Genomic DNA, 27,418 nt, shown 5'->3' with positions numbered 1-27,418 from the left:
TCAGCAGGCTTTGGTTGAATCTATGGATGCCAGTTCAGCAGCTGGCTTAGTCTCCTGTCTGTCTGCAAGCACAGTTAGCCCACTGATTCCAGTAGGAGTCCTGGGCAGTCGAAGTAGGGGCCATGCTTTCAGGCTTTTGTGAATTTATGAGGATGTGTATGACTGAAATGGCCTTTAGATGCAGTGTATTTCTACATATATTAAAATGAGTATCCTTTCTTTAAAGTATTGTTCTGTGGCACTTTTCAGCAGTAGAATCAACACCATTAAGAAGTGTTGACTGCAACTAGATTAGATCTCCTACAGGTGTTTTATGCAAACTAGAACCATCTTCATTTTGCCCTGGAATGGCCCCGAGACTAATAGGTTCACAACCATCCTTTTTATATTGCAACAAAATAATCAAGGAAGATACATTTTCAAGGAGGAAAAGACTGAAAAGGAAGAAGGAGAAAGAACCTTGTATAAAGTTCAGGAAAGATCCACAAAAACATAGAAGTCACATAGTTCCAGTCAATATATGAATGGTACCTAAGCTTTGCGCAGTGCAGGCAGAATGAACTTATGGGTTATTCCTTACAATATGCTAGAAATTAGTCTTCCATCTTTATAATTTCTGGCTGTTTTTCAGGCATTCATGACAAATGGATTGAAGTGGTTTTCTTCAAAGCCCATTGTTGCTTGATGATTATGAACAAATCATCAAGTCCTGCTTCTCGTATTGTCATAATCTCGTTAGCTGTGATTTTAGAGATTAATGGCATAGCTGCTCTAATGGAAAATAAGAGTAACCCTGTACATCTGTGTACCAGAAAACCTTTTTTTTTTCCTTATAGTATCTATTTCTTCCCATTCATTATTTTGGTGGATTCAGTATTCAAGTGCAGGACATATTCATCTTTAAGTTACTTCATGCCCATTAACTCCAAGCAATTGCTCAGATTTTCACTGTTTTGTGTCCTGTTATTGCTAATACAGGTTACTTTGTGGCTCTGCATTTTACATGCAATATTTTGTTAATAGAATCATTCACACCTGCATGCATCATTCACGCCCACTGAAATTTCAGAGTACTGCAAAACAGAGTTTTGGTATATCTCTGGAATGACCTGCATAATATTTCTTTTGACTAGCTAACTGCTGGTTTAAACAGGAATGTGTTCACTGGGTTAAAATTAGAGCAATGTCCAGAGTATATGTTTTATGATATGATATTATAAAATTATTATAGGTGGGATGTGCACGTATTATAGAAGAGACTGTGAATTAGCTGCATTGCTTTTGTTCCTAGTGTGATAAATAGCTCAGTTTCTATATTAAACTCAGGGTTTTTTTCCCCACTTTTAGGCGAATTTACCCTCCTGATGATAAGACATTACTTGAAAAGTATGAGAGTTTGTTAGCTACTGCTTTCCAGACGTTTCTTGCTGGGAGAGCAGCTTCACTTCAGCGGGAAATGAATAACCCTTTAAAAAGAATGAAGGTACTGAAGCACAAGATGTATTGGCTTTAGGACTTATTTATCTTTGAATTCATGACCTCGTGGATTAGTTTCATGATAATCATGTGTGATGGCTAATAAATAGCATTTGATAATGTTTCCATCATTTTATTATTATTCTTTGTGCAGCTTGTGGGCCAGATCCTTGAATCTGGATGAACTGCAGTGGACCCAGGGTGGAGACAGGCTAGATGGCTTTAAGCTACTTTACCATTTCCCTGATCCTCAGCCTTACCCCTGGCCAAACCAGAGGTTGGCAGAAACTGCTTTTGAGCTGGTAATTGCCTCCTTCTTCCTCCAGTAATGTCCCCAGCCTATTCATCCACTTGTATGGACTAGAACAAGAGATGTCATAAAACCAGCTCCAGTAGTTTAAGGCATTCAAAAACTCTGCCTCATTGCCTACTTGTGTAGTCAGAGACAGTAGGACAGTGGCTATATTTACAATAACCAACTAACGTGGTTTAATTTGAAATCTGAGAAAAAAATTCCCATGTTTGTAGTTGGCATAATCCAGCAGTTTTACAGGAATCTTTGCTCAACTCTTTCGTCAAACTTTTGTCTTTAATAAATGTCAATAATTGATCTTAACTTTCAATTTCATGTTGGTTGCAAGCAGAGATGCATGCATCTGAAGAAATACTTTTATATCTTCCTGCGTAGGGATTCATAGTCTTATTTCAGGAATTAGTAACCTAAGTAATTTCAAATTCCTACCACTCGGTGCTTGAATTTTGGAAGGATGGCATATGTCCTACCTTGAATTAATTGTAGTGGAATTCCCATTTCTAGGAGGAGGACATTTTGGACCTTCTGGAGCAGTGTGAAATAGATGATGAAAAACTAATGGGAAAATGCACCAGGCAGCGAGGACCTAAGGTATTTGACTTTTAGATACCAATTTTTTATTTGGCTCTCTAGGGAGGTAGCTTGAGGATTTTAAGTGGGGAATTAGTTAGCTGATCCTTGTGGAAGTTTTCTTCCTCAGCCTGCCATTAGCCTTTTTTTTCTTTCTTTTTTTTTTTTTTTTTTAATATGAAAAGAAGCATAACTACCATTTGTCCAACTAAATCCCATTAAAATTTTAATGGGATACGAGATCCTTCTTTTACTTTTTAAGCTACTTTGAGGAATTGATGAGCATGGCAACAACTGTTGTACAAGAGATCGCTTGATTTCAGTGTATGAAATGATTTTTATATCCATAGCCTATCTCAAAAGAATGCTTTCATCTTTAATCGATTAGTTCCACTAAGGAATTTTGAGATCATGGGATAAAAGGCACCGTGGAAGTCAAAGGATTAACTATGATTATGATGTATTTGTAGCTTGCTGACTTGCTAAAATGGTTGTACAGTATATCTTGGAGCCTGTTTCATATCCAGTCTGCTTTTAAAGTGAATGTATATTATTTTTAGCCTAATGCTTTCTGGTTATGTGCATAGTTCATGCAAGTCTTTGCCTTAAATACACTGCATATCTTCTTTAAGCCAATAAAGATAAATAGTTTGGTCTTGACTAAAATAAGTATGTTTCTTATATCCTGCAAACATTTTAGGTCAGATCTGTTTAGAAGAGCCTACGTTTATGTGTGATGGATTTATTTATGGATGAATGTAAATTTTTTTTATAGCATTTTATGTTTCTGATTACATGGTGTACAAATCTGGGAATTCCTATACAAAATGAATGCTGACAATTGTCCTGAGCTTGCACGCGCACTTCAGATATGTGCAAGAATTCAAAGAGGTACATCTTGTTACAGGCGTGCATACTGGAAAGGGGATCTGCATACCCAATCTGGTATTAAGACAGATTTGCAGGAACCTCATTACAAAGATGGGGATTTTGTGAGCTCGTGCTTTAACATTGGTGGATTCATTTTAAAGAGGAGAAAAAAAAAAAAATCCAGTCCACCCTAGCAACGCACTCAATCCACATTCTTCAGGCATTCTTTTCCTTGAGATTTTATTTTAAATTCTTTAATATAGGGTCACTTAATTCGAGTTTAACATCTCAGTCATTTTTTTTCCTTTTTCCAGAAGCCTTGTCTTTTCCCAGCAGCCCTCAAAGAGTATCTGTCTGGTTGACTGTACGCACACAGAGTTGATATGTACTATCTCTACACTGGGTGCACACAAGCCATTCCCAGGCTGGAGGCTATAAGGATTTAATAGGGTACCGAGGCCAAATTAAGAAACCTCTCCTAATTAGTTTTAAGGTGAAGTTTGATCAATTTATGAGTGAGACTATATGACATGGTGTTCTTTTATAGCAGGCAAATGGATTTCGTGGCTTACAGGCTGCTCTACCAGTACAATATCATTTGCCCTTATAAAAGAAAGAAAAAATTGCTTATGACCAAAATTCTGATGTTTTTTTTTTTTGCCATAACATTGATGAAATTAAAAGGGAAGGCAATGAAATAGCTTATCCAAGGAGACTTTCTTTTCCTTGCAGTGTGCACAGGATCTGTATTCTTGCATTTTTTTTAGGGTCCAGGTATACTTCTCAAACATTTAAACCATTGCCTACAGTGAAGCCATGGGACTGGAGATTCCCCCGCTTGCATAATATCCTGGGCACTTCCTTTGAAATGCAGATGCTCATTGCAGATGGTCCTTGCATTTTGTACCAAAAGAGCATCACCTCTTTCCTGTAAGGGTTAAGGTGCATATGACTAATAATATACATTTGATTGGCCACCTTTTTGTAAAGGGTCTCCTGTGAGATATGTAGTGTCTAAACATCTATCTGTATAGAAATCTGGTGAGTGAGGTAGGCAGTAGAACTTACTGTTGCCTGTCAGCCTGTCAGGTAAGAGAACAATCCAGCTGTAAAACTCATCTTCTTGTGATCGTAAATTCCTACAAATAAAAATGCATTAGCACATCAAAAAAGTAACGTATGCAGGATCTAATCGACAAAACAAACTTGGGGGAACAGTACTTTTCATGTCATGTTACCCAACGTGAAGGGTTCTTTCAGAAATTCGTGATGTCCTGTCCCCTAAAAGTCAGTGGCTGGCCTGCTGACAGAAGTTGCTGTTAGGAGGTAAGTGCTCTGCCTTGGGCACACTGTTTTCCTTGGAAAATGGAACAGTTGGGACTCAAAACTTGCAACTGGAATAGAAGAGAGGTCTTTTCCTCCTCATCCTCCTCCGTAACTAGAGACATATATACACGTAACTTATACATACAAATATATACGTATTTATATGAGGGGTAGAGGGGGATGTGTGTGTGTGTATAAATAAGCTTTACTTATTCCAAATTTACTAGGAATATCAGCCTTATTATTATTTGAACATGATCAGGAACTCACAGTAAAAAGCAGGTCAAGAACTGCCCAGAAGGAAGGCATTTTTGCCTGCAATTAAAATATGACTGGATTCTACTTTGGGAAATACAATCCGGAAACGTCTGGTTCATTTGTAGCCTCCAGAGGGCACCTTGTACTCACACACTGCAAGGTTTCCTCATGTTCATGACATTGCACTGTGCAGGAAAAAGAACTAAGGAAATAATATAACAGCCGTTTTAGAGACAATAAGCAATTACTTTTATTTTTCATCTTCTGATATAAAATCAGATTAATGAAAGAAAAATCAGGTTAGCATAAGGGGGAAATCAAGGCGATTAGAATTGCTAAAAGCAGTCAAATATCTCTTATTTTAAGAGGTCAATTTAAACCCAGATCTAGCTGTTATTTGTCATTATTGCTTTTTGTAATTTCTTTGACCTTTATATTTAATTCTTCTTTGTTAAATGGTGTGAAGTCTTGGTCAGGGTGTTCTTACTGTTTAGTGTAGAATGTGTGAAGAACATGCATATCATAAGTGGGAATGAGATCTGCCTCAAAGCCCCTGTGAGTTTCGATTGAAAATTTTTGTTTTACCTTGCATAACTCATCAGGAATGTCTGATCAGTATATCTCTGACACATGTAATTTCATGAGTAGGACAGCTATTCTTGAGAAAGCAGTTAAGTGTTGAGGCACCTTAATTTGTCCTTTTGGCAGGTAGATAGATATCAAAATATTCTTTGTGTAATTGAACAGTTGCCAGGGCTGTCTCTTTTCAATGGAATAGTTGTCTTCAACTCTTCCTTATCTGGTCTAACAGCTTGGGCTTGCATAAACATACTGGTGCTTTTAAGTCAGTGGCAGAAGTCTCTTTCCTTTCTTGACTGGAATGGAATTTTAGGTAGCATATGTTCAGTTATGAAGTGTATCTTGCAGGAGAAGTATCTTTGGGGCTTTTTTCTATTGCCCTTCACAATAAATCTTGGTGCATTACATTATGCTAAGATAACAGGGCAATTAAAATTCATCTTGAGACTTCCTCAGTTTTACTCTGACCCCAAATATGTTCAGAAATTATTATATTAATGTTTTTAAATCAGAGTTTTAATTGCAGTCCATTCAATAACCAGGCAGATGAGGCCATCACCATAGCTTCTTATAGCTGAGCATTACTGGAAAGAAAATGCGTAGCGAAGAAAAGTGACCGCATGAGCCGCCTTAGGATAATAGATATAATGGAGGATATTGCATTTTTCTTGTCTGCCTTGATGGTAGATGGAAGAATAAAAATTTTCATTTGTAGCTTCTGTTCTTGCATCAGTTTCTCGGTCTCCTGCTTCTTGATTTTGGTCTTGCAGTATCCTTGGTAATAGCACAAGTTTAAATACCTGATGACACTGAATCCCATGTGCACATGGGACATGAAATACACCTAGCATAACTTGCTATATTCTTCCAGTTCTTGCTTTCTGCAGGATGTAGATTAATCACTTTCACTTTCTGAAGTCTACCAGCCAAAGTTCCCTGGTGTATTTCTTTGCTTGATGTTGATTGTTGTTGAAGTATAGCTTCAGTTATTGCAAATATCAGTGAGGGATTGAAACTGATTGTAAATGGTGTTCTGATTCACTTGATTTATGATTTCAAACCATAATTCAGTATGTCTGGTAGTGTAAGTCATACGTGAAATAAAATATTTTTTTTCCTCTTACTATATTATGCTGCTCTTCATGTGAAAAAGATTAGGACTACTGTGTACTGAATTTAATGAAATATTTAAGCATTTATTCTAAAATTAAGGACAAACTTCCAATCTAGTTTGGGAAGGTTTAAATATGTACAAATGAACCTGCCTGAATCAGGAACCTAATGTGATAGTAATGTGTTCTTCTGGGATTATGAATGAATTCAGTAACTTGAGTGGCTGTTGCTTTTTTGCCCCCTCCTCCCCCCCCCTTTTTTTTTTTTTTTGCTTTAGCCTTTGTGTTCAATGCCAGAAAGTGCACAGCCTTTAAGAAAACTGAAGAACTGCAACAGTGATAGTAGTTGTGATAGCAGTAGCAGTATGTCAGAATCAGGAGAAGAAAATGAAAAAGAAGATCACAATGAAAAAAAAGAGAAAAAAGTTTCATATGATCTTGAAGAAAATAAATACAAGTCTTTGGAACGATCAGGTAAGTTAAATGATCGCTTTTCCAAGTAAGCCTGGCATTCACAATGAATTATATAAAATGCTTCAATATTTTAGAATGCATCAACATTTGTAACTCTGGGTTAAACACTGGTTTGCTTGTTCTGTCTTCTTTAAAATCTTTCCTAAATTAATGAAAGTGGCTTTAAAAAAAAAAAAAAAAGAAATAATATTCTTTTGCCAAGAAAGCTAAAGAGAAAAATACACCTGGGCTACACTTGGAAATAGTGTGAATGTTCCTCTTTGCTCTAAGATTCTTTTTTAGTAGATTGTTATTTTTTTCCCTGTGAAAGATAGTCTTACTAAGCTTGCATTTGCTGGAATATAGAAAGGATAAATAAATGTATTTGGAGACGTATAGGGTCTCTACATGAGATCCCTGCACAGATTTTTTTGATGATTGTTTTCTTGTGTGCTGCAGAGCATTAGTGTGAGCATGTTCTGTTGAACATGGTATATATAGCATGTTATTTTTTGTTTTAGCATTGTGTTTATGAATTTCATCACGTAATTGCACACAGGTAATGCTGCTTCTAAAATTTTATTTTTCATAGCAGCATCCTTTATTTACCAGAAGACTGAATTAAAAAACTGTACAGCCATGCAGGAGCTGATGAGGGAGACCAGATCTACAAATATGGGCTCTATCAACCAAATTTCCTCTACTCTTTCCATATTCTTACAGTCCAGAAGCCACACACAGTAGCCACATACTTTTTGGACCTGTAAGGCATATGCACTCTGTCATAAATCTGATGCATGTTACAGAGGACTGGAGTCTACTTGATTAAATCTGACTATGAGGAAGAAATAAATGGTCTTATAAAGTATGTAAAGTATGTATTATTAGGGGATCTGACTGCTACATATATAGTTGTTAGTCAACATGTAGTGCTACCTATGTGCAAGCATGTTGTTCATTTATGTTATTAGTTGAAAAGACTGAAAAATGGGTGTTAAGAGAATAATAAGTAATTACATCATTTAATTTGTCTGCAGGCAGAATGAACTTGAAATCTTCAATTAAAAATATAAAATCCCCATCATATTCATCCTCCGCATCATCCACGGGTCCAATAAGGCGTTCTGTAAGCTGCCCTCGTTCAATATCAATATTGACTATGCAGTCACAGGCAGCAGAGACACGTCCCTTTTCAGCAAAAGCATCTCTGCAAATCCAGCGTGCATCCTCAGTGAATAGGTCTCATTCTTTAAATCGTAGCCCATCTTCGGCCAGAGTCTCTCAGACACCCAGTTTGGGAACTATGAACTCTTCAGGGGTGAGTCAACACAGCAGTTGCTTTTAAAATGTGTTTGTTTCCTCTAAAACTCAATAAATATATGACTGATTTTTACAGTGTCAGAAAACCTGAAGTACTGTAGTCAATGCTATGGCAGAAACTCAGGAATAAAATCTGTAGACCTGCATATGACTTATAGTGAGTGCTAGCTGGGATGTTTCAGTGTTTCTGGTGCAGCAATACAGCTGTCACATTTTGTGAGAATGGAAATGTTTTAAAGAGTTTTTGTGACTGGGAAACCTTCTCTCCTAGACAGTTTATTGAAGATTGGAAGAGTTTTTCTCTCTCTCAAAAAGTTTCTGTGATTTGTTTGGGGACTTTGGGGTTCTGAAATAAGGGTGTACTTGCCTTTGAAATCTTTACAGCAACAAAAATACATCAGTATTTCAAAACCAGCATATACTCCAAAGGTAACTACCTTGTACCAGAATAAAACTGTAGTTAGACTTTGTATGCGTGTCCATTGTAGAGGAAGGTGTAATTAATTTTCAACCTACTCTACCTATTTTGCATAGGTTATACTACTGCAGTAGTGCTCTACTTCCAATGTGAGCAATTTGAAATTTTTAGGTAGTTCTTGTTGTCTTTAGGATTTGCCACTGCAATAACTGTGTCAGAAGCCATCTTTCTTTTTTAAAGTGAAGATAAAACTTGTTCTTTTTGAAGCCTGTCCCTGAGACAGACAAGCATTTAGATTCAGATAGTCTAACTAAACAATTAATAGAATAAATTGATGAGATTAAACACTTTTACCTGTTTAGAATTTGTGTGGTTGGTTGAAGTTTCACAGTATATTTCTGAACGATACATTTTTTCCCATTTGTGACCAGACTGACATTCTCTTTGGTATCTCCTTCACAGCCCAGGCATTTCTTTTGTGTTTGCACGATGGACCACACACCTACCTACCCCTAGGCAGCGTTTGCTGGGATCAGCCCCCAACCTCATTCAGTGTTGTATTGTGTGCTGGTGCCAGTGCATTTCCATTCATGCTTTGGTGCCTGACCTATATATTTCCTCACCCAAATAATTTATCAGAGATGGGACAAAACAAATTGGCACTTTTAACCCATATTTGCAGCCTTTCTCTATTGTGGTGAGCTTTGATTGTGAGAAATCCTTTTGCAATGCTAATTAACTTGCTTCATAGTGTTTACTATCTCTAATCATCATTTTTAGCAGGTAGAATCCTCATTGTCTGTTTTGCCCATGAGGCTTTGTTTAAATGACGAAAAAGGATCCTTTTAAAATTGTGTGTGACATCTTGTGAAATATTCCTTAACATGGTTTTCCATCTTTAAAGTCAGCTAATAGAATTGGAAAGACATTAAGATTGTGTCTTCACCACAACGTGTTAAAGGTATTTTTTATCACATTAGCTATCTCAAGTTTAAAAAGTACCCTTTTATCATCAAGATGTACTCTGAGAGCTTAATGAGACAGGACTAATATAGATCTTTCTATTCACATTAACTTTATATCAAATACAAATTACTGAAAGATTAAAAACAGTCTCTTACCATCTGACATTAAAAATGGGCTATTCACTTAAATTAACGTTAGCAAGACACCATACTCTCTTTTTCATTGAGAAAGCTCCACCACAGAAATGATCTTGATATGCAGAACAATTATGTTGGGTGATAGAGCTTAGGTCATGCTTCTTAAAATAATGTGAATAAAATTACTTACAGAATGGGTAAGAACTAGTCATAATTTAGCACTGTATTGTGAATGGAACTCTGTTCATAATAATTTTTGCAACTAAGAATAATATGCTATATATTACTGCTAGAATAAATTTAAAATTGATAAACTGTAACTTACTAAGAAGAAATCATTTGTGCGTGATAAAGTATCAGTTTATCTATCCTTTGGGCAAGAAAAGAGCAGTGTACTGCCATTTTTAGAGGCTGCTGAGATCCAAATGTTCTAAAGGTATGGAAACTAAATTTAGAGTAAGCCATTTACAGTTGAGAACTGCAGACACATTATCATAGCAGTAATTGAAAAAAAAAAGTGGATTTGGAAATATCTGCTATCATATTTCAGTTATGTATCATATAGCAAAATATTTTGTTATGCATGCAAATATTTATCACTTACTTAAACAAAAATATCCATAAGTAAGTATTGTAGTTCTTACAAAATACAAAGATTTAAAATGCCTAAACATTTTTAATTTTACTTTTGAAAAACCATACAATTACGCTCACTTATTCTTCCAAATAGAAAAGTATGCAAAAGTAAAGAAAAAGGATCAGAAATACTTACTACTAGTGTCTAAAATCTAAAGAAAACCCCAAAACCCTCCAGGGATGGTCTTATGCAGACACTGTAGGGGCTCAAGTTGGTGTTGGTGTAAGAAGCACTGATACTTTAAACAAAATCCTGGACAGCTGAAGACGCTGTCAGAATCCCCACTGACCAGAGTAGGAGCAAAGCGTCCTTACTTTTTAATGCTTTCAGAAATCTTAGCACAGTGACATATAATTGGCAGTTTCTGTTAAATTGGTGCAGTGAAGTACTGAAAGGAAGTTTTTAATGATTAATATTTTTTTTTCATTATGTTGAATTTAATCTCAAAGTCTGTTATCTGAATTTCAAATTTATATTTTAAATGGTGGGGACCAGAAATATCAAATATATATTTGTTTATCCTGTTTCAAGCAAACTTACATTTGAACTGTTTTTCTTTATTTCTTGACAACTATGAGTAATGATGATGCATTAGTGTATGAGGTATATGTGTGTATAGATACATCATGTATTAGATGATGTATCTATATACTTTACTAATATATTTTATGTCACCCTATTTAGAATTTATTTTTGTCAAGGAACAGTCTTTGTAATGTGATCTAATGACACACCTGAAATTTTTCCTCCGCTTCATATTGTTTTTTAGAGTGAGTCGTTGCTGCAACAGAAAACAAAAGAGCAAGAAGTTGCTTTGATAAAAGAGACTCTTCTCATTATCAATGACATGAGAATGAAGTTCCCAGGAAAAACAGATGAAGAATCAGAATTAATTATAGAAGATGTAAGTATCTATATAAATAAGAAAGAAGAACTGTTTAGGCCACTAACACGAAGGCAAGTAGAAAGCTCAATTTATGATTCATGAGCTCCTGTGGCCTTAAAACTTCCAAAACTCAGGATAATTCAAAAGATTTCAAAAGCTTGGAGTCTTGCATACTTTCTGACCTTGAAAGAGCAGCACTGAAAACATTCCTATGTCTTTATAAAATATATGAGAAACAATCAGGAAGGTTAGGAAAATACAATTTTTCATTGTGGAGAAAGTTCAAACTTTTAAGTAAGCTAAGAAGAATGTTACAACTCATATTTCATCTGGTGTTGTTAGTACAGAGCCTGACATGTTTAACTTGCTCTAGAGTAGGCATACTAGAGAACTCAGAATGGTATGCTGCAAGGCAACCTGGAAGTTTGCTAGTCATAAAGAAAACCAGTCATATGTTTTGAATATTCTAGTCTGCCAGCTTACTCCTTCTTACATCCAACATTATCCTGACCCTCATAGTTTGGTATCAAAGACAGGCGAAACAATGCCCAATCTAAAAGGCAATTAAAAAGCAGCACCTAATATTAAGATACTAAGCAGAAAATACATGCTGTCTAAATCCCTTTTAAATATCTACTGCAAAGAAACTAACATCAGCTTGGAAAAGAAAAAAAGATCATTCTTTTCTCAGCCTAGTAGAAATATGGAGGGATCTAGTTCTTTAAATTAACACCTGTATTCTGATGTAGTAAGCACAGTCCACTGTGTGTTAGAACTCATCTAATTCAATATCTGACTTGAAATGTCCTTTGCCCTGTGAGTTTTCAAAATGTTGATTATGTCTCTAGCAATCTGTGCAACTACATCACAGTGGAAAGGAATTCTCCTGTAATGATGGTTGTTTTGGGTGATTCTGGAAGACAGCATTCATAACTAGCATATTGAGTCTCTTAGCATAGAAACAGAAATAAAATGCTTCGTTAATTTTTTTCTTTCAGACACGTGGGAGCGTGTGTATTTATGTAGGTCTGGGAGTGTGTGTGCGCGCACACATGCCCGTGTGTGCGCTCCATCTAGTGGTACATGCTCATACAACGCTTGCGTGGTTATAAATGCACTTATGGCAGAATTCCTTTATGAATTCATCTGGCCTTAGCTAGTTTCTGATGGGAAATAATACTTCATCATGGAAGGAAACAAGTAATGGTATATTAGTTGTCAGTGAGGCAGAACTTGTCGTAGGTCTGCAATAGAACAAAAAGGTAAAATAACAAAATGAAAATAAAAATGTATGTTCACAGCTCAAGCTATTTTGGTAGCACTTAGACATCATAAAAGGAGAGTATTGCAGTTCATATATGACCATTTATAGTAAGGATATTTTCAAGGTATTCCTGATGTCCTTTATGCAGCAAACCCCCTCGCTATTTAAATAGGTTAACAGTTATGCATTATTGAACTTATTGCTGTGTTCAAGGAATCTGAGCTGAGTCTGTCAAAACAAGTTTCTACCTGCTTTGTGGTGTACGACTGTCAGAATCAGGTGGAAAAGAGGGTAGGATTAAACTGAAAGATTGCACACACATCTTTGCAAATGTTCCCCCCCATAAATTTGCAAATGTTTTCCATTTCTTTTAGAGAAAATATCTTTTCACAGAGGTCTTATAGATGCTCAGACTTTTTAGCATTAGGAATGCTCATGAATGAAATGTCAGATTTCATTTGGTTTATGTGTATTTCTTTCATCTTGTGTTTTGCAATGACTACAGATTATGGATAATTGGAAGTATCATAAAACAAAAGTGGCATCCTATTGGTTGGTAAAACTGGATTCTGTAAAGCAACGAAAAGTAAGTAACGTATTTCATTTTTGGCAGATTGTCTGAAGTAGACACATAGCAGTGTTTCTGCTGGCGTTCAGCAGTACCTGGGACTGACTTGAGATACTAAAATACTGGCTGTTAATATTAACCTATATATGAATTAATTAAGTTGCAGAAAATTATGTTGCTCATATTTAGACAAGCATAATTATCCTGGAATATAATTTCAAAAACAAGTTCTTAAGAAAATAGTTTGCTGAAAGAAAAGTAAACAAATAAATGATTAATTCTGCTTATGTACTTAATTTTTAGCAAACATTCTTAGAAGTGTATTGATTCAGCAGATTTGATTGATAAGAGACAAACCAGTCAGCAGTTCCAGACCAGACGTATTAAAACTCCATTAGTGTTTGTGATATTGCACTTGGTTATTTGAGTCTTTGACCCACAGTATTACAACAGATGATGCTGAATAAAAACCAGACATGCCAACCAATGATTATTGATATTGTTAAAATGCTCAACTAACTGGTTTCGTCTTGCAAAGGACTAAGTATATTTGTTTATCCTTCTGTCTTCACTAATCCTCTATCTAGGAGGTACTGTAGTATATAACATCTAAAGAGTTTTAGTCTGTTTACAACCTGACACACAGTAGTGTCAGTCATACCTGTATGTCATATGTCAGTCAAAATTATCTTCCCTGTGTAATATTTATTTTCCTTAATGTAGCAGAAATTGTATCTATTATTAACACTTTGGTGCCCCTAAAATGGTATTTTGGGTCTTCCTTTCTGCTTTGGTCACTGACCAAATTACATGGTAGCATATCAGGTCCAGGCATTTAATCTCTGTGTGTCTCAGTTTTGCAATCTATTTTTATAGACCATAAAAGAAAATAACTTAATCAAAATGCTGCATATGTGATAAATATTTTCATTGGAAAATGTTGGGAGGTTGTTAAAGGAGAATGGAAGAATCATTTCAGATCCTCATCTCAAATTACTTTTAAGAAAATCAGCAGTATGATCCTCAGTCTTTCAAATTGTATTTTATTGAATGTTGCATTAGCTGCTTGTATTTTCATACTGGACAGAAAAACATGTCCGTTTGATGTGATGTCACATATATTTGACTATTGAAGTTCAGACATTAAATGGAGTATGTGTCCACACAGCTTTCTAAAACTAAATTAGACATGAAAAACTAAAAAAGAACTTAGAAGTATAGGAGGCTATAATTTAATTAGAATTCTTCTCAAACCATGTCAAGGGGCAGCACATATCTATGATTTAGCAGAATTATTTCTTCTGCCATTGACAGGAATCAGTAGAGCAATCAATTTCGTTGGCTGAAATTGTAATTTTTTGTTTGATGTCTACAGCCATTCTGCTGAACAGTCCTTTGCTTAAAATGATCTCGTATTTCTTTTTAATTACAGGAAAGAACGCAGTAATCCCAGTGTATATGCACATAGGTCATTTATATTGTGTGCATATGGCAGCTGTAGCCTTTTGCCCAAAACCAGGGAGTGTCTTGGTGGGGACTTGTAGAAAATGGTGATATGCAGGAAGAGCTGCTGGGAGGGAGAGAGGGAGGGGTAGATACTTACATAGATAACAGGGCCCAAAATTCATACTGCTGCTGCAATGGAGATCTCATTTTCTCAGCAGGAATCTTTGGGACAGTTGGGACTGGTGAGGGACATGTTGCTAGAATTGCTTTCTTTGATCTATGATGCCACAAATGTGGAAAGGAGTCATCAAACTGGGCCCATCATTTCAGCTGAAATACAGGGCTTTCACACAAGGCTGGTTAAGGTGTCTTTTTTTATCCCTTCCCTATAGCTCATTCCCCAAAACTATGGGAAGGAATCACCACAGGGAGTGATAAAACTGCTCTTTGAGGGACTGAGACTGTTTACTATACATTCTTCAATTGCCCTTCCCAAGTTCCTTTTGGCCATCTGGCTTAATTTACCTCTGTCTGTCTGGTTTTTTTGTGTGGTTTGGGTTTTTTTCTTTTCAGTGTAGCCAGATTTTTCTCCTTTAAGCATTATTTCAGAAAGCCAACAATAAAGGGTGGTCCTGTCCTTTGTTTGACTGACAATCGTGTAAAGCCAAGGGCATCTACCCAGTCAGGATGATACCAATTGATACGCTAGGTCGTTATTAGCAAAAACTGTACAATCAGAAATGTGCATTTCTTTGCTCTTCTTGTGAGGACATCTTTTACAACTTAGGAGACTTAGAATTCCTGAAGCACTAGTGGGCCCTTCATCTTTGCTTGCACTGGAAATGATTTGCCTTTTTTAAAAAAAGAAAACCCTGCTTTTAACCTCAATCCCTTCAAGCAATCAGATAGTTATTCTTAGAAGGGTAGTTTATAAAAACGGATTAACTTTGACAATGACATTGCAGCTGAGGACTGCCAAATGTGTAAGCTTTTGTTGATCTGAAAGAAGTATGTTTTATATTCCAATGAGGTGGGTAAAGGAGAAGAAAGCTCAAGGTGGAGAATATTTATGCAAGTAAGGAATCTGTCTCAAAGGTACTTTCTACAACTTTGTGGAATACAAAACAGAACTCAGACGCCTTCACTATACTTACTGGGAAATTCTAACACACAAGAGGAAAATACCTGGGCAATGTACTAGATTTCACAACGTTCATCCCTGACAGCCATATTTGCTTAACAATTACTCAACACGAGGTAGAAAAATTAAACTTTGGCTCTTCTTAGTGTGTAATATTCTGGCATTACAGCAAAGATACAGGAGGCATTTAGAAGCAAGTTCAGAGTAAACCAATGAAATCAATACGTGCTAAAATGACATTTAGTCTCCCAAGACTTTTAGGAAAAAGAGACTTTTGTATGGGAGGAGTTGTGACTGCTTCATGTTACATCACTTTATATAATTTCTTTAAAAGTGTTTTGATGGTTACCAGAGGCTTTGGAATATGCTCTTTCATAGCATCTTGTTCTGTTGCATCTAGATAATTTGTTATGTTAAAGTAAATGATGTAAATTAAAGTAAACAGAAAGATGAAGGCAAACCAGGGAAATTAACTTAGTAAAAGGAGGATGTAGGTTTCCTGAAGTTTCGGCTCTTACGCAGTGCCTTGTCTCTTTTCTTAAACGGGTGATTGAGGCCAGTTTGCAAATTAAGAACAATTAACTGGGACATTTTCCCCTCTGGCATATTGGCAATATCAACACAGTAAAAACAGCAAGAAGTTTTTTTTTCATAGAATACCTGACAGACTGCAGCTTGCTTTAGGATGCAAGGGTCAGTCCTTAGTTTTCTTCAGCTCTAGGTGCTAAAGTAAAACAAAAAGCTCTATGTTGGCATCATAGTTCTTTGTTCATGTCTTTTGGACTATTGAGAGAATCTGTAAGGAGTGGAATTATTCTGTTTTACACAGGAAGATAAATTACTGTTAGTCAGTGTAACATTGCAAAGAAATACATGGTTGATCCTTTATGGGACTTGGTTGGTTCAAATGGGTGCATACCATCACAGCCACTAGCCGTTTGTGTGGGAAAGCCTTAGTCAGGCGGGATGCAAGGGAAAGGCTGCTTGAGAAGCATTAAGACAGTAGGCTGACACTGCTAAGAGATTGTCTGAAAATCTGGGCCCATTCCACAAGTGTGGGGCAGTCAAAAACCTGGGTTTAGCTCCTGTAGTGACTAAACAAGATCACCATTCTTAGATTATGATTTACTGCTCTTTCTATCTCACTTTTTGGGAGGAAGAGACCACAGGTGTGGTTTTAGTGTGTTAGACACCTGCATTCATAAATGGGTAATAACGTGCATGGAATTAGTGTGAGTTCTATGCATGCAAACTAATCCTGGGTCTTCAAAAACCAGTTTAACAAACATGTAAATGACATATTTCATAGAGATTGACATTATTAGATATCTATAGATTTTTCTGCCCATTAAGCATTATTCTTTGCTATGCAGCTTCATTGTGCTATTGCAAGCATTTTTTTTATTTATGCTTTGTTTCCTTCACCATGTCTGATCAGACTATTTATGAACAACGGTTTGTTATGCTGGACCACAAAACTGCAATTCCGCATCATGCTTCCATACTTTACTGTTCCCCTAAACCTCCACCTTTTTGAGAGTCAGATGTTTCACCATGTGAATCAGTTGGTCATACATATCTGAAAGGTTCCTATGAAAGCATTGTACCTTCTAATTTGCAGCATCATATACCAAATAAATGAGTACTCCATCAGTGTACCACCCACTTGAGTCTGACTGGTTTTCTGGAAGATGCTGTTGAGAGAGAGTCAGTAAGGACATCTCCTTTACAGGAAATTATGTTGATTTCACTGACTTTTTTGTTAATAGGTTACATGCACCGTAGGTGTTTTTTGGTTTTTTTTGTTTGTGTTTTTTTTTTTTTTGACAGATTTTACACTGTTCAGAGTGCTGGTGTGGGGCCTAAATACTACTTTGGTCACAAAACTATTCCCAGTCTTACTGACAGTATCTAGACAGGCAGAAGCCAAGACACCCTGGAGCCTGTTGCTCTCCAGTGACTGTGGAGGGAGCCTAGAGGCCTGACTTAAGAGAACATACAGATGCTTAAAAGCAGACAAGATGAATCCCACCTTCCATGTACCAGTTCAGTGGGCTGTGTAAAGGTGTATCCAAGAGGACTCTCATGTGTTGGATGCACAACTGTGTATAAATCTGTGTGTGTGCACCGAGTAGCTAAGGCTTACTGGGTAAAACTCTCAGTGCTATACTGAATGCAGCTTAGCATTTTCTTCATCCACATCTTTACACATTTGCATTTAAATGTAGTCCATATATAATAAATCCATTGCATTCTACAAACATTGCTATTTTTAAAATCTTGCCAATTATTATCTTACTGATTTCACTATACTGTTTCCTGCATGAAAAGTTAACTAAAATGGTCTGATCTAGGCTAACACTGAGCTTAAACAGACAAAGCAAAAGCAGTTTGTAGCTTTTTAGGACATTTTAGTTCTTTCTAAAATAGATGGTATTTCACAAGGGAGTGGGAAAAGAAGAAGATATAATCTTCAAATATATAATATTTGGGTTGTTAATTATGTTGCTTTTAGTCTGTAAATCTGTCCATTTTGTTTCTTTTTAAACTCTTTTTGTCATTTAAACAAGCTAGTATTGAACAGACTGAAGAAATAGAAATGAACTTCTTTGTAATAAAAATGAAATATTTTGATTTGGCTTTGCAAAATGTTATTGACAGGAAAAGCATATCATAAAAGTTTGCTGATGAATGCACAGAAATGAAACATAGACAGCTGTGGGAATTTATAGCTATGCAGTCATCTCTGTGTGTGTGTGTGTTTGTGTGTGTATGTGTGCAGTGAATCAGTGAACAGTTGGGTTTAGGTTCTGCAATATGCCTTTGCTTTGATTTGCTTGGAATATTCTTTCCTAGGTTTTGGATATAGTCAAGACAAGTGTTCGTGCAGTACTACAGCGTGTCTGGAAGGCTCCTGATATTGAAAATTTACATCTATACCGTCTTTTTAACCGTGTATTTAATCGCCTACTTTGGAGCCATGGTCAAGGTCTATGGAACTGTTTCTGTAATTCAGGGTAAGCCTTTTCTTACCTTAGTCTTCTTCATAACTTCACTATTACAATCTCTGCTGAGATACTTTGCTCATTTTAATTCAAAAGGATGTTGTAATATGTTGATCTTGTATTAAAACCATCTAAAGATACAGAATAATTAGAAATCTAAGAATCTAGGCCAACCATTTCAGTAATGGAATCAGACATTTAGTAATGTATTTACAAATATAAATCTGAGGAAAAAAAAATCTAATTTCCAAAATATCTGAGCTTTAGGTCAACTCTTTTGTTGGATGGTGCACAGTTTTGAGGCCAGACCACTGGAAGTGTCAAATGTGGACTTACCATCAACAGAAATCATTGCCATATCTATTTGAGCTCAAGACTTATAAGGGAAGAATCGAGTCACAAGTGCATCTCATACCAAATGCAATGTCAGTTCTGTGATTTACAAATAATGAGTTGGAATTTCTGTGCTTGATTACATTCACTGTTTCCCACACTGGTGGGAATGTAAGTACATGCGGAATAGGAAATGTCAACACTGAGGTGAGCAGATGCTTCTGGTTTGGGTAGTAAATACAAGTTTTCTATGGGGAAACAAAGATCAGGCCACATATTAACAGTTCAGTATCCTACACTTCAAAACTACATTCCTGAAATCGAAGGCATTCATGTAAGAATAGGTTTGGAGGATCAGATCATACCCCTCTCCACCCGCCAAACTTATTCGTAAAATAAGAATACAAATGTTTAAATACGAAAAATATTGCATACAAAAAGACATTTTCTCTGTAAGTATATACAATGTATAAAGAATGGGAGGGGGGTTTGATTAGCTTGTGTAAGGTGTTCTAAAAGGTCTATTGAAAATGAACTACAGCAAACACAATTGTGTGCTGACAGATATTGTACGTACAAAGAAATCCGTTCAATATGTTCTTCACATGTAGTCATTTGTCATATGTAGAGAATGCATGTAATGCGCTTGTTAATTGCTTCCCAACAAAATTGATAACAAGAAGAGGAGGGAGGGATCTGAGAGTATCCAGAAGGCCATCGGTTTTCTGGGCTTCTTTACCACTGTCTTATCATTGCTGAAGGCTTGTTGTTGTTGAGCAAGCTGTTAGGAGTCCACATTTTGTTCACTGAGATGGGCTGTGGGAACTTGCAGATAATGTCAGCCTTAAGATTTGCTAAATGTATGTATTGCGAATGCAGCACACTCCGAATGTTTAAATAAGGTGAGAAAAGATTTCCATTTCCAATCTGAAACCTCTTCTTTTTTTTTTTTTTTTTTTTAATAATCCTCAGCCCCTGCAGGGTCCCCTCTTTATGCCAGTGGAGGTCCTGAATCCAAGCTCAATTGTTGTTATCATAAAATATTATCATTACTTTCCATTTTAATAATGCTGTTATTATTTTGAATGTTACTTCTAGTGTGCAAATCTTCTAATATGCATGAAAATTTTAATTTTAGATATTTTTTTCTCTACAAAGAATGGATTTTGTTTAAAACCCTCAAACAACTCTGATGCTCACTTGGCTTGGGAGAAGAGTCTTTGAGCCAGCAGAAGAGTTCAATCAATAATAGGATTTCTCATCTAGCAATAATTTCATTCATGCAGAACAAGACTCAGCTGACTCCAAAGTGGAGCTAAATTCTTTGACAAAGATCCAATTCCTTGTAAGAGAGTTACTATGTAAAAGATTCTAAAAATACTGCAAAAGTAATATACAAATATCCAGTACGCGCAGAGATCACTCTCCATGTAATATACTTAATACAGAATTCACAGAAGAAAACAGAAGGCTGTTAGTACCTTCCCTACATACATAAAAAGTATGCTTTTTATTCAGTTACAAGCATCCTGGCAGTGTAATCCACAGCTGAGAACTCATGAGAGCACCTCTGTAGCAGAGAGGCCATCCTCTCATCATTCTGCTTATAGTTCGTTGTGCCATTTTAAAGAACAGATTGGAATAAACATAGGGCATGTGTAGAATTTGGGGAAATGTGTCAGGAAGGGGTATTAATGTGCTAATTCAGAAACAACATGAGTATATGAAAATATATTAAGGAGTGCACAGTACTTTGACTATTTGTAAGATAGATGTCTTAGGAGAATAGCGTAGCTAATAGCTGTAAGGTTTTCTCTTTCTGGTTAGATCTCTGCTAGGCATATGCTATTTTAGCAAAAAGAATGAACAAAGAAACAAGGAAAACCTCAGTCAAACAACTATGATGCAGAAGGTTTCATAAAGTTACATTTGTTTTACTGTGTAATAAACAATTAAAATTAATAAGAGAAAACTGGTAGAACCAGTTGACTTCAGATGGTTATAGAAAGAATAACATGTAATTGACAATATTGCACAATCAAGCAATATTTTGGTTTTCTGGATCTGATGAGGACTCCATGATTTCTTACTAATGTATGGAAACTGAAGTTAAGACGTAATAAATTAAATTTCCTTAGGCAGCAGTTCTCTGATGCCTGTTGACTGCAGTATAATGGAGTATGAACCGAATCTGCGTAGCACATGGAGTAGGTTGCATAGATACATTTATATGTAAGCTCATTAAAATTCACATATATATTTCTAAATCTCAATCTTTGTTATTAAGGTAACTGTATACTGCTATGTTCATAATCAGCCATAGTTAGAGCAGGCCACATATTCTTCACTGATAAATCTCTCATAACTGTAGGAAAGTGATCACAGACCTCGAAGCCCAGAACTTAAGGAATTTATCAGGAGAGTTTCTTCCACAGGATTATTGAGGTTTATGGATTTAATTAGAATATAATTAAGTGTAGCATTGTGAATCTGTTGAATGAATGTAATACTTAGAACTTCATCTTGCTGCTTTCTACCAACCATCACATAATTTAATGAGGAAAGAATGAAGACAATAGATTAATTTCCATGTAAAAATACATGTGGAATATTCCCAGATGGAAAACAATATTGAGAAAAATATATTAAAGAAAATAGTAGCTCTTCAAGTAGTAGGATTATTCTGTTTATGAAATGAAACAGTTATGGTGCCTTTATAAACAATATTTCTTAAATAATTTGTTATATGGCTAATAATTAAGGGGAAATGCTTGCATCACTTGAAAATTATGTGTGCAGTGGAAATTATGTAGGACTGAGCAGTGTCAGCTGGAATATATCATCTAGACTGAGGATCCAGGATGAAAAATCAGATAGCTATACATACAGCTTATCTTTTAGTCATTAATGTTCCTAATTCCATCCTAATACAGTATACTTTTAAAAATATCACTAGGCAGAAGTAAGCGTGCTGGTTCTTTGACGTTGTTTTAAGGACAAACTTCTTGCATCAATATTACGAAATCTACTGCTGATCTCAGTGAACAAGGCTAAATCATCCTGGATGCTATGCTGAAGCCAGATGCAGCAAATTTTCCTCCTTCTATAAAGTGCTTCTTTCATGAACAAATAAAGCTCAGTTTTACAAACTGTCTGTGCTACTTGATTATGAAAAGTCTTCACAGGGATCATGTTGCCTTTACAACAGAATTAATGATCTGTAATCTAGTCAGAGTTTTGCACAAACGGGAGCATTGAGGTGTCTGCAGAGAACTATTGTATTCTGTGGTACTGGTCTATACTGGTATGTTAGGGTTTGAGGCTTTTTTGGGCTGAGAAATGGCTTTTTAAGAAAAAAAGCATGATACTCTGCATTTCAAAATGGAATGCTTCTATAGATACACTTTGTGTTGCACTTAATTGTGGAAGACCAACTCCACATAACCAGGTGGAACAATAACTAGTTTCTGAGTGACTAAACTGAGAAACTGTCCTCATATGTTTAGTTGGATAATGAAGAGGAGCGCATACTAATCTCCTGTAAATTAGTTTTGTATTTATTTCTTAGTATCATGTACTTAAATTAGAACAGTACTATTATGCTGTGTAGACATTTAGAAATAATTTATTGGGGTTTTTTAATTCCTTTAATATCACATCACATTTGCTTTCAGGTGGTAAGCTGTTAAAACAGTAAGTGTTTTTTGTTATTCCTGCTGGAAGACATGCACAATTATGTGACAGTAAATCTTTATGTGCTAAACCAAAGTAATGGCCTTATAAATGCTTTAGGGAGCAAACCAAATGAAAAATGGCTGTGGACATCTCACATATGAAGATTAATTTAATTTGTGTTTTGAACTCTGCATCTGCCAGCATGGTGTTGTATAGACCTTTCCCGTAAATGGGCAAGGGCATGCTTTTTCTTTTGTTCCTCTATTGTTAAATCTGATATAAAGCAGTAAAGCTCTCAGATTGCAATTTGTGACAGAAAACATAAAGTTGTGTCTTTTTCCGTAACAGGAGCTCTTGGGAAACCATATTCAGTAAAAGCACAGAGGTGGTGACTCCTGAGCAACTCCAGTGTTGCCAACGAATAGTACAGCTTTGTAAACACTGCCTGCTGGTGGTTTATAAATATTCATCAGATTCAAGAGCCTCACCAACTGGGATTAGCCCCCACTGGGATGATACAAGGTATAAATTTCAATATTCTTTTCCTAAATTATAAGTATAAAAGATAATACAGGAACAGGTTTCAGTCTATTTTGCTACCACTACACTTCTCTTTAATCCTAGTTCACTATGTATTTAGGGAAAAAAAAAAAGACAAATCATCCACCATTTCCCATGATCCTGAATTTCTGTCATCCTGATCTTTCTAGCCCACTCATGAAGTGCTACTAAAAGAAGACCTGATATACACATTTTGTGTGAAACTGCACTTATTAAAGTCTTGACGGCCTACTGCCTAAGTAGCTGCAGCAAAGGCTTTCCATAAATTGAACTGAAAATTTCCTTTCTTCCCCTTAGATCCCTCAAAGTCACTGATTCCAGATTTGCATTCCTAGAGGTATCCTAACATGTGTGATACTTCTGGCTTCACATTCGCAGTGGGATGCTATAGGGGCACAGCTCCAGCCAATGGTCAGGTAAGTGCCATCTGATTTGCTGTATTGCACAGTTTTGCAAAGTTGATTTCCAAAACCTACAGATTGAAAGTTTTATTAATTCATTTTACAAAGCATAAATATATTTTCAAACCTTGCAAAACAGCATCATATAGTAAAAAAATTATTTGGCACTTACCCGATTCCCCATTGGCTGACCTAGTTCTCCAACTGGTTACAATAGAGATTATAATATTGTATAGGGATATAATATAGTATAGGGATCACTGAAAATACTCCAACTATAGGAGTCAATAACCTGCAATTCAACAGTTGTAGGTGGAGAATTAAACGTAAGTTTCAAGTTAGTTAGGTTCCAAATTCTATTAATAATGGCAATTTGTACATAAACTGACAAATGCTTTGTTTACATAAAAAAAATCTTACAGACATTATTTCGTAGAAGGGCTTTATGAGTTAAATATTACGTGAAAAGCAAACCTTTGATATATTATCTGTTAAACTACTTTTATGACAATTGCTTACTTGCTGGATCTCAGACTAGTTATTTGATACACTGAACCCATTTGTTATTATCATATGGATCTTAAGGAACTCAACATAATTTAAAACCAACCAGAAACTGAATTTGTTTGGTTGCAGCAAAAGTAGAAGTATGTTAGCCACAAAAAAATCATATTCAATATTAACATCTACTGAGCTATAGCAGGGGTATGGTAAAGTCATTTGGATTAGCTAATCCTAGAAAATCTTCAACCTTGAAGTTTTTATTGCTTTTGCTGTTAATACTGCAGAAAATTTTTCATCATGACCAACCACAAACTATTCAAACTGATCAGATTACTCTAACATACTGCAGCTAACAGGCTTACATTTGGAAAGCAGTGAAAGGGATGGTCCAAAAGAACTTTCTTGTCTGCAGTTTCTGTGTTTCTTTGGATATTGAATGGAAGTTTATTCATAAATTTTACAAGCTAGAGGAATCTAAGCCTTCTACATCCTAAATATCAGTATGTCTTCAGCAGTGGAGTGCCATGACAATTCTGATTTATTAAAGTTACAGTTTTTATATTAATCTCCACAAATGTTACAACTATACCGTGGATATAGTGGCTTGATAGTTAACCATGGCATTCTGAATTAGTGAAATGAAAAATATGTGTGGAAATAAATGCTCTTGCCTGTTATGCCCCACAATTGTAAGGTAATGAACTATTTTTGTAGAAATGGGAGAACCACTATAGTATTTCACCTTTCATCTTTCTGTTTTTAAATGATATAAGAATCTGTACTACTACTAATAGTTTTCTTGACTTTAAAACTGTGAAGTGCAAGAAAGGATAGAGAATATAATTTTATAAATGTACAAAAAGTCAATTTTTTCAAGACTATAAAAGCTAATGTGAAGAGCTTTGCTTTTTCTGAGCACAAACCAATGGTTGGTTTTGTTTGTGTTTATGAAACAAATGTTTATGAAACTAAAGCTTTCAAAGATTACAAATATACCTCTTTAGCTGGGGAATTTTTTTGTACAGGGAGAGACAAAAAGATAATGAAAACTGCCACAGAGTTCTTTTTACACTTTTCAAATTTGTTCTCCATCCCATCTCCTAGCTGTAAATCCACTATATGTCATGAAGAGAATGAATAGGATTATTAATGCAAATATGTATTAATGTCATTTTTCCTCACAAAATTGAAAGTGTAAAGAAAACAACAGGAGAGCTCAAAAACTATACCAAAATCTCTTCGAAAGAATAGCTAAAATCAAACTGTAAAAAGTCAGACTTTTCATATTTTGATAAATTCATCTGTGTTACAGATTTTTTTAAAAAACCCGTCTAGTGCTAGGTCCTTACAGCTTGCTAAATAATCTTATGTATTACATGGCATATTCTGTAGGAAACATTAGAATTTTTTACTTTATCATCAAGCAAGTGTAGATCTCAGTCTGGTGATGTAGAGAGCTGTCAAGCTCACCAGCAACCCATTCCAAATTAGCCTTTATTTTTTTGTAAATTTTTTAAAAAATGTATTAGTGATCATAGTTTTATAACAGCTTTTCTCAAAGCTTAAAGAAACCACACGTGTACACTTTCTTATACAGATTGTCTCCCATTGACAGTGTGATGCTATGTCTATCCATGTCATTAGTAGGATCAGTCTTTTAACTTATTCATTAATACGATTCACTAGAACGATGCAACTATTTTTAAGCAATAATTTATACAGTGTGTTCTGTTAATCCATCCTAGCACTGACATAATTAGTTCTGAAATTCTGATTTAGTGTGGATGTTATTTTTGCACACTTACTGTGCTCATCTAGTGACATACAATTAACTATTATGAAATGATAACATGGAAAGATTTAAGAATGAATATTAGGCATATGATAAATTATTGTTTGGAGTAGTACATAAAATACAGGCTATATAGTTGCCTGAATTTAAAGGGTAAATAGTCACTGATTTAACTTATGAGGTTGTAGCATCATTGTTTCTTTCTTTAGTAGAGTAGTGATGATAGCATGTCTATTTTTTGAGGAGTTGGAAACCAAAGATGGAAATCTCTGTTTTTTCCTTTTTTTACAACTTGACATTTTACAAGCTGATTAACATCAATTACAGTTTTTATCTAGTTTAATTTAAGTAAATACTACTATAACAGTGGGTAAAGTATTAAGTTTTGGTAGTAGTGTTACACAGGACGCCATTTTTTATTTATCTGATTGCTTTAAACTAGAGGACTGGAAAGATGTTTGATCCTCAGACATCTTGAAATTTTGGTAAGAGTTTCTCTGAGTTTAGATCTGTTTCCTAAGTTAGCTAGTGCCCAATGCCCTGTATGTTTTGTAAATAGTATTTATTTGACATAATTTCTTGCATACAACAATTATAAAAGCCATGGTGCACAAACAACTAATTCTTTTGCTCTTGAATGTCACTTTGCCTGTAAACTCTGCTGTATTTTTCATATCCTTTCTAGGTATTTATTGCCAGGACCTTCACTGTTCATCATGAAATCATCCTCGTCAAATCTTAGCTGCAGTTCATCCGGAATGCCTCGTCCTAACATTGTGTTCACACAGAGATACAGTAACTTATGAAGCGAAAGGGAAGTTGGTGTTCTTTGTAAATAATGACACTCCATTTTTTTTTCAAATTAAAATTTGTGATGGAGCTACATATAAGCACTGTTATATATTTACTACCATATTATAATAACATTTAGCTGAAAACCTACTGTAAAAGCATAGTTTTTCTGGAAACATAATAAACCTTGTTAAGTTGTTTACACACACATGTGGATGTATAGATCTTGCTAGGTTTGTAAGTAATTCCTTCCTACTAGAAATGTTATTTTTGCTGCAGAATATATAAAATGGAATCGATCTTGAAGATCCTATTACAGTGTTACATTATTTTATAAGTACAATACTTTGACTTGAATAGTATGTATTGTAAAGTATACTATTTATTGTCTGAAATGTAACTGATCCTTTACCAAGGCAGATGATTTAAAAACTATAGTAGAACAGTAAAACTGTAAGAGTAATCAAAAATAGTCTGGTCATTTCTTGAACACTTAAAATAATTCCCAAAACTCTGTAAGCCAAACCTAAAGCACACATCTTTTTATTTCTCCTCTGAAATTACAAGATCTATTTAATGCTGCTAATTTTCTTAAAGGACATGGTATAGTATCTT

General features: G+C 35.4%; 1 protein-coding gene across 11 annotated transcripts in view; it reads left to right on the top strand.

The window, feature by feature from the left end:
* TTLL7 (tubulin tyrosine ligase like 7) overlaps positions 1 to 27,010 on the top strand; it is a 75,163-nt gene extending 48,153 nt beyond the window's left edge. For 7 of the 11 annotated variants that reach the window (XM_080406520.1, XM_080406518.1, XM_080406524.1 and 4 more), the window contains 10 exons: positions 1,348 to 1,483; positions 2,294 to 2,380; positions 6,783 to 6,978; positions 7,995 to 8,275; positions 9,600 to 9,656; positions 11,205 to 11,339; positions 13,091 to 13,171; positions 18,597 to 18,757; positions 23,102 to 23,275; positions 26,697 to 27,010. In XM_080406520.1, the coding sequence (XP_080262646.1) occupies positions 1,348 to 1,483; positions 2,294 to 2,380; positions 6,783 to 6,978; positions 7,995 to 8,275; positions 9,600 to 9,656; positions 11,205 to 11,339; positions 13,091 to 13,171; positions 18,597 to 18,757; positions 23,102 to 23,275; positions 26,697 to 26,817 (1,429 nt within the window). In that variant the 3' untranslated portion in view covers positions 26,818 to 27,010. Of the gene's footprint in view, positions 1 to 1,347; positions 1,484 to 2,293; positions 2,381 to 6,782; positions 6,979 to 7,994; positions 8,276 to 9,599; positions 9,657 to 11,204; positions 11,340 to 13,090; positions 13,172 to 18,596; positions 18,758 to 23,101; positions 23,276 to 23,611; positions 23,731 to 26,696 lie in introns of all 11 variants that reach the window. The other 4 variants (XR_013931079.1, XM_080406526.1, XM_080406519.1 and 1 more) reach the window with 4 other exon arrangements.
* Positions 27,011 to 27,418: the final 408 nt, after the last annotated feature.

The sequence above is a fragment of the Falco punctatus genome (assembly GCF_963210335.1).
Source record: "Falco punctatus genome assembly, chromosome: 11".
In the NCBI taxonomy this organism is placed as follows: domain Eukaryota; kingdom Metazoa; phylum Chordata; class Aves; order Falconiformes; family Falconidae; genus Falco; species Falco punctatus.
This window is presented reverse-complemented; position numbering and strand designations above follow the sequence as displayed.